The sequence below is a fragment of the Lachancea thermotolerans genome (genome assembly GCF_000142805.1).
Source record: "Lachancea thermotolerans CBS 6340 chromosome F complete sequence".
Taxonomy (NCBI): Eukaryota; Fungi; Ascomycota; class Saccharomycetes; order Saccharomycetales; family Saccharomycetaceae; genus Lachancea; species Lachancea thermotolerans.
In genome coordinates this window covers 601,335-616,070 of record NC_013082.1, presented here as the reverse complement: position 1 = coordinate 616,070, position 14,736 = coordinate 601,335, and the positions used below count along the sequence as shown (strand labels likewise).

The 14,736-nt window shown below is 48.8% G+C and overlaps 7 protein-coding genes and 2 non-coding genes across 9 annotated transcripts; 6 read left to right on the top strand and 3 right to left on the bottom strand.

The window, feature by feature from the left end:
- Nucleotides 1-347: 347 nt before the first annotated feature.
- KLTH0F07040r lies at nucleotides 348-419 on the top strand. Its single transcript has one exon. It is a non-coding gene; the product is annotated as a tRNA-Gln (tRNA).
- A 113-nt stretch (nucleotides 420-532) lies between these two features.
- VPS55 (Vps55p) lies at nucleotides 533-1,010 on the bottom strand (the record flags this gene model as incomplete). The annotated part of the gene is made up of 2 exons (XM_002554463.1): nucleotides 533-834; nucleotides 890-1,010. The coding sequence occupies 2 exons, from the start codon at nucleotides 1,008-1,010 to the stop codon at nucleotides 533-535; spliced, it is 423 nt and encodes a 140-aa protein (XP_002554509.1).
- A 368-nt stretch (nucleotides 1,011-1,378) lies between these two features.
- On the bottom strand, nucleotides 1,379-3,322 carry SSC1 (Hsp70 family ATPase SSC1; the record flags this gene model as incomplete). Its single annotated transcript, XM_002554462.1, has 1 exon — nucleotides 1,379-3,322. The coding sequence occupies one exon, from the start codon at nucleotides 3,320-3,322 to the stop codon at nucleotides 1,379-1,381; it is 1,944 nt and encodes a 647-aa protein (XP_002554508.1).
- A 2,365-nt stretch (nucleotides 3,323-5,687) lies between these two features.
- NDI1 (NADH-ubiquinone reductase (H(+)-translocating) NDI1) lies at nucleotides 5,688-7,238 on the top strand (the record flags this gene model as incomplete). The annotated part of the gene is made up of 1 exon (XM_002554461.1): nucleotides 5,688-7,238. The coding sequence occupies one exon, from the start codon at nucleotides 5,688-5,690 to the stop codon at nucleotides 7,236-7,238; it is 1,551 nt and encodes a 516-aa protein (XP_002554507.1).
- Nucleotides 7,239-7,559: 321 nt separating this feature from the next.
- Nucleotides 7,560-8,459, bottom strand: GTR1 (Rag GTPase GTR1; the record flags this gene model as incomplete). Its single annotated transcript, XM_002554460.1, has 1 exon — nucleotides 7,560-8,459. One exon carries the CDS (start codon nucleotides 8,457-8,459, stop codon nucleotides 7,560-7,562), a length of 900 nt encoding a protein of 299 aa, XP_002554506.1.
- Nucleotides 8,460-8,562: 103 nt separating this feature from the next.
- Nucleotides 8,563-9,144, top strand: PTH1 (aminoacyl-tRNA hydrolase; the record flags this gene model as incomplete). Its single annotated transcript, XM_002554459.1, has 1 exon — nucleotides 8,563-9,144. The coding sequence occupies one exon, from the start codon at nucleotides 8,563-8,565 to the stop codon at nucleotides 9,142-9,144; it is 582 nt and encodes a 193-aa protein (XP_002554505.1).
- Nucleotides 9,145-9,734: 590 nt separating this feature from the next.
- On the top strand, nucleotides 9,735-9,806 carry KLTH0F06908r. Its single transcript has one exon. It is a non-coding gene; the product is annotated as a tRNA-Gln (tRNA).
- Nucleotides 9,807-10,093: 287 nt separating this feature from the next.
- On the top strand, nucleotides 10,094-11,419 carry ERG9 (bifunctional farnesyl-diphosphate farnesyltransferase/squalene synthase; the record flags this gene model as incomplete). Its single annotated transcript, XM_002554458.1, has 1 exon — nucleotides 10,094-11,419. The coding sequence occupies one exon, from the start codon at nucleotides 10,094-10,096 to the stop codon at nucleotides 11,417-11,419; it is 1,326 nt and encodes a 441-aa protein (XP_002554504.1).
- Nucleotides 11,420-12,878: 1,459 nt separating this feature from the next.
- Nucleotides 12,879-14,591, top strand: PHO84 (phosphate transporter PHO84; the record flags this gene model as incomplete). The annotated part of the gene is made up of 1 exon (XM_002554457.1): nucleotides 12,879-14,591. The coding sequence occupies one exon, from the start codon at nucleotides 12,879-12,881 to the stop codon at nucleotides 14,589-14,591; it is 1,713 nt and encodes a 570-aa protein (XP_002554503.1).
- Nucleotides 14,592-14,736: the final 145 nt, after the last annotated feature.

Below are 14,736 nucleotides of genomic sequence, written 5' to 3'. Positions count from 1 at the left end.
AGTGCTCCCCAGTAAGAGGCCTTATCTGCACTCCCTGCGATGAGTTATCGAAGCGTTTCAAAATGTGAGGCCAATGTAGTCCTTTACATGGACGTATTGCATGATATATACTTATGTTCAATAGCATGCTATGCTATGGCTATGACCAGTCCCATTTGACGCAAGTTGGCACTAGTTGGCACCACTTGGCAACCTATTTCATACTATGCTCAAATGGAGTAGTCCTCAGTGCCCTATAGGTGACTCTGAGTGATGAGAACTGCTCTGCTAAAGTTTAAGAAGCTAAGGCCTACTGTCTTGTAGTTACTTTCCATGTACGCCGTAATACAGCGTTCTTTCAACTGTACGGTTGTATAGTGTAGTGGTTATCACTTTCGGTTTTGATCCGAACAACCCCGGTTCGAATCCGGGTACGACCTTTTTGTGATTTTATTTTTTGCGTGCCCTTAGGTTTCAAGTTCAGAAGTCAACTCATCTTGCTCAGCGCGTCGATTCTTCTTGTTCTGTATTTCTAAGCGCTAAATGATCCTATTTAATAGCCAAATAAAGCGTCGTCTTCTTCATCCCATCCACTGTTGAAAAACCATGAGAAGACAACAATGCTCAAGTATATAATGATGCCGCCGATTGTGCTCATTATGCAGCTGTAGTGATTGATTATTTGGCAGTGGTAAAACACGGTAGGAAGAGCAAGGCCGCTGGTGACCAAAAGCCCTGTGAAAAAATGGCCGACATCCTCGACGTTTTTGCTCGATTCGTTCATGAACTCACTAGAATCAAAGTTGCGCTTGCTGAATAGCGCGTTGGGGATGGGCGCGATCAGGAAGATGAGTACTGCGGTTAACTGTTAGTTTCCGATTATGCGTTAAAGCTTCGGGATCGGACATACTATCAAATAGTGGGTAATAGTTGTGGAATAATGCACAGCTCAGGATGACAAGGAGAAACCCTAGAGCGAGGAATCCCGAGAGGGATATGATCCTGGTTAGTGGAGAAACCTTCAAGCCCATTCTCAAGACTTCCGAGCTGTGTTTTTCGGAGGGGGGACCAGCGTTGTCAACTCACAAGAAACAGTAAGCCTTCAATTAATCAAAGTAACCCTTTCTTAGGGTGTGCTCGTAAAACATGATACAAACAAAGGACTAAGCTGCGCTGCCTTCAACGGGTTTTTAGGCCGGCACGAGGCACTTTGATATGGAAATCACTCGCATGATATTGTGATATCTATATACAAGCTTATACAAGTAGACTTCTCCTATAGGCGTCGGAGGCGCAAATTAAAAACAAGATGTCTCAGCACTGTCGAGGGTCTTAGATTAAAACCATCGGGGAAGGGCCATGAAAAATTTAGTGGGATGGTACGTCAGCTTCACCAAGCTTACTGCTTAGGCTCGCCACCCTCGCTGCTAGCGTTGTTCGAGGAGTCGTTCTTGTACATCTGCTCGAACAACTTCATGGAGGAAGTCTGCAGCTCTTCGGTCTTGGTCTTCAAGTCATCAGCGTTGACCTCTTCACCAGATTGGACTCTGGCAACGATCTCTCTCAAGGAAGTGATTTGGTCCTTGACCTTTTGGGCCTCGGCCTTGTCAACCTTGGCCTCGAACTCCTTCAAAGAGGACTCGGTGTCGTTAGCCAGCTGGTCGGCCTTGTTGGCACTCTCAATAGCGCTCTTTCTGGCCTCGTCCTGCTCTCTGTACTTCTCAGCGTCGCTGACCATCTGCTCGATCTCAGAGTCAGACAAACCGGAGGAGCCGGCGACGGTGATGGAGGCGTCCTTGTTGGAGGCCTTGTCTCTGGCGGAGACGTTGATGATACCATCAGCGTCAATGTCGAAGGAGACCTCGATTTGAGGAACACCCTTTGGAGCTGGAGGAATACCGGACAAGGTGAAGTTGCCGATTAGCTTGTTGTCTCTGACAAGCTCTCTCTCACCCTGGAACACTCTGATTTCCACCGAGGTTTGGCCAGCAGCAGCGGTAGAGAAAATTTGAGATTTCTTGGATGGGATGGTGGTGTTTCTTGGAATCAATCTGGTGAAGACACCGCCCAAGGTCTCAATACCCAAGGACAATGGGGTGACGTCAAGCAACAAGACATCGGTGACCTCACCGGCCAAAACGGCACCTTGGATGGCGGCACCGATGGCGACGGCCTCGTCGGGGTTGACAGCCTTGGAAGGCTCCTTGCCGAACAGGGACTTGACGGTCTCGACGACCTTTGGCATTCTGGACATACCACCGACCAAGATGACGTCGGAGACGTCGGAGGTGGCGAGCGAGGCGTCCTTGAGGGCCTTCTTGACTGGGTCGACGGTTCTCTTGACCAAAGGCTCGGTCAGAGACTCGAACTGAGCTCTGGTGAACTTCATGTTGATGTGCTTAGGACCGGAGGCGTCGGCGGTGATGAAAGGCAGGTTGACCTCGGTGGAAACGGTGGAGGACAGCTCGATCTTGGCCTTCTCGGCGGCCTCTCTGATTCTCTGGATGGCCATGCGGTCGTTCTCCAGGTTGATGCCGGACTCCTTCTTGAAGTTGGCGACGATCTCTCTTAGCAGGAAGATGTCGAAGTCCTCACCACCCAGGTGGGTGTCACCGTTGGTGGACTTGACCTCGAAAACACCGTTGTCGATGTCCAGGATGGAGATATCAAAAGTACCACCACCCAGGTCGAAGACGGCGACGACCTTGGAGTCGGATTTCTCCAGACCGTAGGCCAGGGCCGCGGCAGTTGGCTCGTTGACAACACGCAGCACGTTCAGACCGACGATCTGGCCGGCGTCCTTGGTGGCCTGTCTCTGGGAGTCGTTGAAGTAGGCGGGGACGGTGACGACGGCGTTCTTGACGTTCTTGCCCAGGTAGGCCTCGGCGGTCTCCTTCATCTTGTTGAGGACGAAACCACCGATCTGCGCAGGCGAGTAGGTCTGGCCCCTGGCCTCGAGCCAGGCGTCACCGTTGCTGTGCTTGACGATCTTGTATGGCACCTGCTTGATGTCTCTTTGGACCTCGATGTCCTCGAAACGACGGCCGATCAGACGCTTGGTGGCGAACAGAGTGTTTTCGGGGTTGACCACGGCCTGACGCTTGGCGGGGATACCGACCAGACGCTCGCCGTCCTTGGTGAAAGCGACCACGGATGGAGTGGTTCTGGCACCTTCGGCGTTCTCGATGATCTTGGGCACCTTGCCTTCCATGAGGGCGACGGCAGAGTTGGTGGTACCCAGGTCGATACCGATCACCTGGCCCTGAACCTTGTTAGAGTTCATGCGCACGAAGCTGCGCAGCGGGTTAGCGGAGTTACGCAAAACAGACTTGGCACTTAGCATGGCTGAAAAGTCCCTTGGTGGTGGTGGAAACTAAGTAGTCTTTGGAGGGTTCTGTTCCTGATGCTTATGAGGGAGAGCATACCGGCTCCAGGTATATCTATATGGAAAAATTTTTATAGAGTCAAAAGAGGGGTTACCCTGGAACCCGGTAGAAGCTGCTAGAAAAGCGGCATTTGTGAAGGCGGTGAAGCGTTGCCGCGCCCGCCGATTGCGACCTTGAGCGGACTGGAGGCGCCCGGAGGGCGAATTAGACTGCGCGCGGAGAAGCTCGAAGTGGGCGTGCAAAGCCCTGGTGTCGAAGCGCTCAAGCGCTGGTGCTGTGCCCTCCGAAATCATATCATTATGTACGGTGTAATATAGATTGAGCAACGGTGACGAGAATTACCGTGATTAGCGGTCCGCTCGACTAGCGTCAACTCGTGGACGGTGTCTTTCAATGGGGAGTGGTGCACCTGCACTAGTGTCGCATAGGCGATTTGAAATCACGTGACTATTAATGTTTCAGCGCGTCTGCGAAATTATCTTGATTCATTTACTTCTTCAAATATAATAAAGGAAGAGCAGTTTCTGAACAGCTTCATAACCTGGCTCTCGCGAGTTCAAAGACTCCACACTAAAAGCTTAAGATGTGCTATCGTTCTGGTCACTACAGAATTAAAACAGCTATTACTTTTGATTACAATTTTTACTAGTGCGAGAATTCAAAAAGTTGTGGAAGATTAAGAAACTACACATTGGACTTAAATTAAAAACAAAAAAACCCTCAATGCTTTTACGCCGATGTTTGCTGGAGCATTCGCATATGTGAGAATTCCGACTTCGCATCGGGGTACTCAAATCCTGTTTGAACGATAGACCGTTTATTGTTATTCCCGGCTATGAATATTCAAAAACCATAAAAAAGACTTTCTCGAACTGTTACTTCAATAGATTTGAAATATTTCAAAATGGCTATCTTTATGAAGCGTTTCTAAACGTCAGTAATGTTGTAAATCGCAAAAGTTTTGCAAATGTTAAAAGTTTTGCCAAACAAAATGCGTATAAGTTAACAGCTTTGACGCAATGTCATGGAGCTTTTCAGAGCATGTTAGACTGTCAAAATAGTCCAAACTTAAAAATGACATTCACTTTTTCGATTCTATTTTAGCTTTCTTTTCACTTAATCTCTTCTTGTGGTCTCTCGTGCTGCTGCTACACGATCATCAACAGGAGTTTCTCTCACCCAAAGGAACAGGCTTAGCAAGCGACAGCACATACCACAGTTCCCATAACATTTTACGAGAGAGCTAGAAGAGTATGTGAGAGGCTACAATGAAATTTACGGAATTGGATCGTTTCTCTGCCTTTTTTTCCTGACCATCACGGGGGGGTGTGTCAAATACGGCAAGTATAGTCGGGATACTGACGCCATGATGAACATCACAGCGTGCGGGCTCCTGATTTTCCAGTTCATCCGAGGAGGACTCGCCCGGCGGGCCAGCTAAACAACACAATTGGCGCGGAATGCAGAAAAGCCCTTACGTTCCGACGTCTGGCATTTTGATACTGACGTGAACGGGCCGCTTAATCAGGTGTGAAGCATAGCCCGAATGTTTGGAACCCTAAAATCCTATAGGTCCAAGTCACTAGTACCTCAACACGCGTTCCTCCAACCGATGCAAGCGCATAGGCAGACGTCTTTGTGACACAACTCAAAGGCGGCTATCCCGTCCCCTGTGATCTCAAACCGCGCTCACTCCTAACGGCGTAAAGAACCCCTCACACGCCACACACGTCACAAGTGACACGCTCACGCACGTGAACCCAAGTCGATCACCACACACGCGACGCGTGACCTCCCGCCCCTCGCCCAACGCCCCGCCCCTGTGGCCAATCACAGCGCCGCATTTTGCTTCAATTTCCGATCTCCCCCCGCACACTTCCCCGGGATCACGCCCCACGGACTCACCAAATGCGCTCGGGCGGCAACTAGCCGATGGCCCAATCGGAGCCAGGTTCGGCCTTCCTGGCCTCCCTCGCCCCCCAGGACAGCCCCAGGCGGCCCCCTCGGCGTCTCGAGACGCGGAAAGGCCGCCCAGGCTACGCAATAGCACGCAAAAAAGCGGCAGAAAGCTGCAGGCTCCCCATGCTATAAATTAAAGACAAAACAGTGGCGAAATGCTGCGCGGAATGGGCCGAAGTCAGGTCCTCTTATCTTGGTGTTCACAGTGAGCTTGGGTTTTGTAATTCTCCAGGCTGGAAATCTCGGTTTAAAAAAATTATAAAAAAAAGGACAAGGTCCACCCCGTACTTACGCGAGCCGCTCTTTTTCGCAGTTTCCGTCGCTGATCGCTGATCTTTCTTCAGTATCAAGATTCCCTCTGCAATGCTCTCTCAGTTTGCCTCTCGAAACGCGGGCCGGGCGTCGGCGCTCAACGCCGCTCGCCGGCTGGCCAGATTCGCGTCCGACTCCGCGCGTGTCGACGGCGCGTCCGGCGGCGGTGTGTCGTCGTTCAAAACCAACAAAATTATCGAGAACACGCTGGGCAACAAGCCCAACGTGGTGATCCTCGGATCCGGGTGGGGCGCGATCTCGCTGCTGCAGCACATCGACTCGCGCAGCTACAACGTGACCATCGTGTCGCCCAGAAACTACTTTCTGTTCACGCCGCTGCTGCCCTCGACGCCCGTTGGGACCGTAGACGAGAAGTCGATTATCGAGCCCGTGGTGAACTTCGCGCTCAAGAAGAAGGGCAACGTGTCCTACTACGAGGCGCTGGCCACGGCCATCAACCCGGAGAGAAACACGGTCTCCATCAAGGCCGTGTCCACGGTGGCCCAGCTCGCGCAGCCCGACAACCACCTGGGCCTCAATCAGCACGACGAGGCCGAAATCAAGTACGACTACCTGGTCTCGGCCGTGGGCGCCGAGCCCAACACTTTCGGCATTCCCGGCGTCGAGAAGCACGGCAACTTCCTGAAGGAGATCCCACACTCGCTAGAGATCCGCAAGCGGTTCCTGTCCAACATCGAGAAGGCCAACCTGCTGCCTAAGGGCGACCCAGAGCGTAGACGCCTGCTGACCATCGTGGTCGTCGGCGGTGGCCCCACCGGTGTAGAGACCGCCGGTGAGCTCCAGGACTACATCGACCAGGACCTCAAGAGATTCATGCCCTCGGTCGCCGAGGAGGTCCAGATCCATCTGGTCGAGGCCCTGCCCGTCGTGCTGAACATGTTCGAGCGCAAACTCACATCCTACGCCCAAGACGTCCTGCAAAAGACCAGGATCAAGGTCCACCTGAGAACCGCGGTTGCGAGAGTCGAGGAGGACCACCTGGTTGCGAAAACGAAGGCCGAGGACGGCGCCACCACCGAGCAGACCATCCCCTACGGTACTCTGATCTGGGCCACCGGTAACAAGGCTCTGAGCATCGTCACCGATCTCTTCAAGAAGATCCCAGCACAGAACGACTCCAAGAGGGGCCTGGCAGTCAACCAGAACCTCTTGGTCAAGGGCTCCAACAACATTTTCGCTGTAGGCGACAATGCCTTCTCGGGGTTGCCCCCTACCGCTCAAGTGGCCCACCAGCAAGCCGAATACCTTGCCAAGGTGTTGAGCAAGATGGCCAAATCCCCTAACTTTCACGCCGAATTGGCCCAAAGAAAGGAGAAGGTCGACCTGTTCTTCGAGCAAAAGGGCATCAAGCCATTCAACTACACCCACTACGGTGCCCTAGCCTACCTGGGCGCTGAGAAGGCCATTGCCAACATTACCTACGGAAAGCGCTCTTTCTACACCGGTGGTGGTGTTTTGACCTTCTACGTCTGGAGAGTTACCTATGCTATGATGATATTGTCTGCTAGATCCAGATTCAAGGTCATCGCCGACTGGCTAAAGCTGGCGTTTTTCAAGAGAGACTGTTTCAAAGAATTGTGAACGAATTTAATGACCCAAATCAAATAACTTCAACAAAAGAAGACTTCTAAGGAAAAAACAAAAAAAAACACCAACATTAACAAAAGAGGCAATTTCAGGTTGGAAGGGAACTGGTTCATAACGTATTATCCCGTCTCCACGCTGGAACCCCAGCTCACATTCTAAGACTTCATTAGTTGAGATAGAGATTACTGATTTAAGTCCATCTACTCAATCTCATAATATTTATTATTAAAGTCGTGTATCTAAATTGAAGATTTTACTTTTCTCAAAATACTTAAAACCAGAATGGCTCGTGTTTGAATGCTTCTGGGATAAAGCCTATTGAAAGTGAGCTTTAGCCTTTTTAATGTTTTCCAGGATCAAGTCCTGAGGGTCGTCCGAGTGGTTTAGTACTATAAAGCACATCATGTTAGATGACAGCTCACTGACATATATGGTATTATTAAGAACCAGGGTTTTGAACGAACTCTTCAGCTTCATACTGCTTTGTTTGAAGTTCTTCATGATATTAGAAATTTTCTCGAATCTCTTAGGGTCCAAAAGCTCTCCGCTAACAGTGTTACTGGAGCATATTACCAGGAATGTTGTTTTCTCAAAGAGGATAATCTCTCGTGCACCCATTACGGACTTCAATTTCTTCAAATTTGATTGATATGTAGCCATGTTAGGTATCAGGGAACATATAATCTGAGACCACGCTTTGTAAAGACTTTCATCCCATATAGACGTCGGGAAACCGACTAGGTTTGGAAAGCCATATGCCGATGAAGTCTCTTGCAGCTTACTCATCATGATTTGGAAGAGTTCCTGCCTTTTGTCACGCTGAACCAAATCCATCTTATGCAGCAACACAAAGATCTTGGCATCTGGTGAATATTTCTTGAGTTGTTTGAGCGCCTTAGTGAATATTTCGATGTCTTTAATGACTTCTTGGGACTCCACATCAAATACATGAATTAACACTTGAACCATTTGAAAGATGTGATCTTTTTGTTGCGAAAAGTAGTTTTCCATGAATACGTCCTGGCCACCACAGTCCCATAGATTAAGCGTCATATTTCCAAGGAATCTAAGATGTGAATGCTCGACGTCAATTGTTGCACCTAGGCGTCGAGTGTCGAACGCAGAGTAATTGCTAAAAATGATAGACCTCATGGAAGATTTCCCTGAACCCGACCGGCCCATAAGCAACAGCTTCTTACGGTTGTTTGAAGACATTTGAGAAGCACTTTTTTCTTCGATGTGTTATGCAGTAGATAATAAGGAAGGTACTGGGGAACTTCATACATAATTTCAATTAGATAGTGCGATCACGAGACAGATGATTACAAGCAAATACACGATACTGAGAAGATCATTGAGCACCTGTATCACTGGAATTGGGAACCCTGAGCCCCAGTATGCCATGAGTCGGCATAATGCTGGCCTTTTGATGCTAGATTTGTTGAAGCAGCAGCTCCAACCTGAAAGAAAGGCTTACGTTCCTTGCAACGCAAACCCAAAGGTAAAGAAATGCCAGATTGATAGATTACTTCTTTTGAGGGCTGACGGTGACTACATAAACTTAAGCGGGAGAACTGTTGTACCGCTTTGGCACAAGCTGGGCTCCAACGTGAAGCACGTTGTTGTACACGATGAGCTTAGTCTACCAGTTGGGAAAGTGCAACTGAGGAACCCAGGAGCTAGTGTCAGAGGGCACAACGGCCTCAAAGATATAAAAACACGCTACGGAGATGCGTTTTACCGGCTGGCTATCGGCATAGGGAGGCCCGACGACCGGGATCCCAATGTGGTCGCCAACTACGTGCTATCAAGATTTCCGCCACACGAGCTGGCTGTCATTGAATCTGATAGCCTAGTCCTAGCATTGAGGCTTCTCCAAAAAGCCGGATTAAGCGCCTGAACTGCGAATGACGATTTTTGAGACCTAGCCCCGAACCCAACTAGCGGCAAGAGCCACGCCAGAGGAATGACGCAACTGAGTCCGGCTTCCAAGCTCCAAGTTATCGTGCTCCCAACTTCAATAAAAACGAGAGTGTAGCGTCCACAGGGGAGGATTCCACTCAAACCGCTTGTATATATTACGCCGCAACAAGAAGCTTCGACAATAAAATGCGCCTCGGAGCTTTCAAGGCTTATAAGCTTTCTCCACCCCAGTTACTCTGCACTTCTATTACATAAAAAGAGCTCTAACACAAGGAGGGCGCTAACAGTAACAAATCTACACAACCCGATAGGACAATAACCGCCAACATCTTGTCAGAGTATCTTAATAGTTTGGCTAAAGAAAAAGCTCATTAAAAAGGCAGGTCTGAGCGTTTGCCAAGAGCTTCACCTACAGCAGTTATGTTTGGAACCCGACGCCATTTTCTGTTTAAAGTTTAGTCCCTCATTGAAGTCAGCCCCAGAGCTGCTGTAACACATACATGCAACGACAACACGAAACAAAAAAAAGATTATACTCTACAAGCAGCCCTCCTTGTCATCGCTCATGGTCCTATAGTGTAGTGGTTATCACCTTCGGTTTTGATCCGGATAACCCCGGTTCGAATCCGGGTAGGACCTACTTTTTAACTTCTATTTTTAGTACTTGATGTGAAGTTATGCGCCAAAATTAAGCTACTCCCGCTACATTTACCGAACAATCTAACAAGCTATGGTTTAACAATCCGTTCGCTTTTTCGTAGAGTCCTATACAGGGCATGGTTTCACTAAACGAAAAAAAATAAAAACCACCATCTCACTATTCCTTGAAAAATAATTCAATAATTAATACTGTTCGTTTCCGGGAGCGTTGGAGAATAAAAGATTGTTGATATCTCTCAAGCATCAATTACTTATCGCAGTATACAATGGGTAAACTTGGCGACCTCATCTCACATCCACTGGAACTCAAAGCGGCTCTAAAATTAAAGTACATCCGCAAGCCGCTTTTTTCCTTGAACGACACCAAAGAGACACCCGAGCTTAGAAGATGCTATCAATTGCTCACTAAGACATCTCGGTCTTTCGCGGCGGTGATCATGGAGCTTCATCCAGAACTCCGCAATGCCATTATGCTTTTCTATCTGGTATTGAGAGCTCTAGACACGATTGAAGACGACATGACCATTGACCCGAAGGTCAAGGTGCCATTGCTTCGCGATTTCGACTCCAAGTTGGATCTTGAAGATTGGTCTTTCAATGGCAATGCGCCTACAGAGAAGGACCGCTGTGTCCTCGTCGAGTTCCCTTGCATCTTGAAAGAATTGCACAAGTTAAAGCCAGAATATCAAAGAGTCATCAAGGAGATCACCAACAAGATGGGCAACGGTATGGCGTCTTACATTCTAGACGAGAACTTTAACCTAAACGGCGTCTCTACAATTAAGGACTATGACTTGTACTGCCACTACGTCGCAGGCCTTGTTGGGGACGGTTTGACGCAGTTGATTGTGCTAGCGAACTTTGGCACTCCAGATCTTTACAATGAGTCTGCCTACCTATTCGAGAGCATGGGACTTTTCTTGCAGAAAACCAACATCATCAGAGACTATGCCGAGGACCTCGAAGATGGCCGCTCGTTCTGGCCAAGAGAGATTTGGTCCCTCTATGCCGATAAGCTGGTCGATTTCTCACTTCCGGAGCACACGCAGGATGGGCTACACTGTATCAGTCACCTTGTTCTAAATGCCCTGAGCCATGTCGAGGACGTGTTGACCTTCCTGAGCTCCGTTCACGAGCAATCGTCGTTCCAGTTTTGCGCAATCCCTCAGGTTATGGCTATTGCCACCCTCGCCTTGGTGTTCGGAAATCCAGAAGTGCTTCACAAAAACGTCAAGATTAGAAAAGGTACCACTTGCTTCTTGATTCTAAAGTCTAGAACGTTGCGTGGTTGTGTCGAGATCTTCCAATACTACTTGCGTGACATTAAGAAGCGTCTTGCCGTGGATGACCCCAACTACCTAAAGATCAACATCCAGATTGCCAGAATCGAGCAGTTCATTGAAGAAATGTACCAAGAACAGCTGCCTGCTGGCGTCAAACCCAATGAGACCCCGATCTACAAGAAGGTGAAGGAAAGAAGCGCCATTGACACCGAGGTTGCCCCTGCCCAGATGGAAGAAGAATACCAATTCAACATGGCGATAACAATGGTTCTGACAGCCTTGGCCGCCGTTTATTTTTACGTGAGATAGCCTGCAATTATATAACTTTACGAAACACGAAGCTGAATAGACTCTGAGTTCTTCATGTCCTTATTACCAAGCTGAACGAAACTTAAGACTGTGTCTCGTGTACAAAGGCAAAGCTTTCAACGTTCTATGAGAGCGTTCGTACACTCACATTAATTGTCCCCTGCTCATAGGAACAGCTGAAGATGCGCTCGGATTGATCAGCTGCCTGCCGTTCGTATAGAAAGCTCAAGGCGCTGCGACCCTGTTTCTCAAATGTTTCCCAAGATGTTTCTCAAGATGTTTCTCAAAAACCGCCCTCCGCGGTGTCTCACGGGTTGCCACAAGCTCAGATGAAAGACAGGAAAGAAATAATTTTTACATAAGAGGATTCGAACCGAACATAGACGGCATTTCGGGCTGCGGCACTAGCCGATCATGAGAGACTGCCTCCTGCCGAAAGACCCGCAGATGCTTTAGCCTAATTCTCTCGCCCCCAAATTTGCCCCTCCAGAAGTGTGCAAGCGCTTCAAAACGTGTTCCTGAACTAAGTTAATGAGCAAGCTATAGAGCCCACGCACATACAATAAGCCTTATAGACCCACCCTCAATTGATTGCGTTCCACACCGACTGCGGCGCCTGTCAGATGCCACGATTGAGATGCTGCCTCCATAGCACCGACAATAGCTTTGAGGCACTAACACATCATTATATACGAAACAGCGTCTATTTCGTGATTTAACTCCGAAAACGCTAAGAAGTTACCGTCCGTGGTACGTCTCTTGCGCTCTCGATGACCAAGCTTGGCGGTTGTATCCTGCCTTGGACGCTGTATGCCCAGCGCCCGGGGCGAACCTCATCAATGCACCTGTGATCAATAACCAGGGCTCTGCATGGAACACCAGCTCTTGCATGTCTGTGCCTCTCATCTTGCAGGACCCTCGCCCACTTAGAGAACCTCGTAGAAAGTATCACATGCGCTGCATCTTTTTTTTTTCTAATTAAAAAAAGGCCTATATTTCGAGAAACGTGGGCTCCGTGCGCTGTGAGGGGAAGAAATTATAGGATAGAATCAGTGATGACAGCTCAGGATCAATTAATTTTTGAGTGGCCCATGTGCTTCACTTAATAAGAACCATGCAGCTTCTCATCTCTCTATGCAGGACCCGCAGCTCTAGAAAACGCGAAGAGATGCAGCTCAGCTGCATACAATAAAATTCCAGTCTCACGAGGCGATGTCGGAAACGTGGGTCCGCACTGCGTGGGAGCCTGGGATAATAATTAATTGGTTTGATTGAATTATTGGGAGCACGAGTGCCGAGAAAAGTGTGCCAATGCAGCTAGAAGGTGGCTTCAGGGTATATAAGTCCCAGCTGCAAAATCTACCTCATCGCAGAATTGTAGTTTATAGTTTCTTCTATCAGTAGACCAGGAAATCTCATCACTAGTTCTCTCATCGCCAGTCGAACAATCACTACACAAATGAGTATTGAAAAGCAAGAGGAACACGTCGTCCACAAGACCGCTGGTGGTAACGCTGCCTTCCACAACTTTATCAATGACTTCGCCCACATCGAGGACCCTCTTGAAAGAAGACGTTTGGCCCTGCAAAAGATTGACGAGGCCGCCTTTGGCTGGTACCACGTGCGTGCCATCATGGTCGCTGGTGTCGGGTTTTTGACCGACTCCTACGATATCTTTGCTATCAACTTGGGTGTGTCCATGTTGTCGTACGTCTTCTGGAAGGGTGACATGCCCAACTCTACCAGTACCCTTCTGAAGGTCTCCACCTCTGTTGGTACTGTCATTGGCCAGCTTGGTTTCGGTATTATGGCTGATGTTGTCGGCCGTAAGAAGATTTACGGTCTTGAACTGATCATTATGATTGCTGCCACCATTCTGCAGTGTACCATCGGTGCCGCTCCAGGTGTTAGCTTTGTCGCTGTCCTGACTTTCTACCGTATCATCATGGGTATTGGTATTGGTGGTGACTACCCTCTATCTTCTATTATCACTTCTGAGTTCTCGACCACCAAATGGAGAGGTGCCATGATGGGTGCTGTCTTTGCCAACCAGGCTTTCGGCCAGATCGCCGCTGGTATCGTCGCTTTGATTCTTGTCGCTGCTTACAAGAGCGAGCTTATCGACGCTAACTCTGGCGCTGAGTGTGGTGCTGCTTGTATCAAGGCTTGCGACCAGATGTGGAGAATTCTCGTTGGTTTGGGATGTTTTCCCGGTTTGATTGCTCTGTACTTCAGACTGACTATCCCAGAATCGCCACGTTACACTCTGGATGTTGAGCACGGCATTAACAAGGCTTCCGCCGACATCGGTAAGTTCACTTCCGGCGAGCACGGAAACGCTGACCCTGAGGAAATTGCCCGTCTCGAGAGAGCTCCAACCGCTGTCGAGCAATTCGAAATTGCACCACCAAAGGCTTCTTTCAAGGACTTCTGCAGACACTTCGGTAAGTGGAAGTACGGTAAGATTCTGTTCGGTACTGCCTTCTCTTGGTTCACTGTGGATGTTGCCTTCTACGGTTTGAACTTGAACTCCGCTACCATTTTGCAAACTATTGGTTACGCCTCTTCTAAGAACGTCTACCACAAGCTTTACAACTCCGCTGTCGGTAACTTGATTCTGATCTGTGCCGGTTCTCTGCCAGGTTACTGGGCCTCCGTTGCCACCATGGACATCATTGGAAGAAAGCCTATCCAACTCTTCGGCTTCTTCATCCTAACTGTTTTGTTCTGTATCATCGGTTTTGCTTACCACAAGTTGAGTGACCACGGTCTATTGGGTCTCTACATTGTGTGTCAATTCTTCCAACAATTCGGTCCTAACGTTACCACCTTCATTATCCCAGGTGAAGTGTTCCCAACTAGATACAGATCTTCCGCTCACGGTATCTCTGCCGCCTCCGGTAAAATTGGTGCTATCATCGCTCAGACCGCTTTGGGTACGTTGATCGACCACAACTGTGCGAGAGATGGTAAGCCAAAGAACTGTTGGTTGCCACATGTCATGGAGATCTTTGCTCTGTTCATGCTGTGCGGTATCTTCAGTACTTTGCTGATCCCTGAGACCAAGAGAAAGACACTGGAGCAAATCTGTGAGGAGTATCACGATGAGGTTGACCAAGGAAAGTACGCCTCTGGTTACTCTGGCGCTTCTAGTCACACTGAGACTGTTTAAATGAACTCTCACCGGTTAACTGTCTTCGCGACGCATCCTATTCTGAACTTATCGAAAACAAACACATTGGGCTGGGCTCATAAACTGTGCACTAGAAAGTTGGCTCAAAAATCTGTACACTAGTATATATAATACTCATTAATAG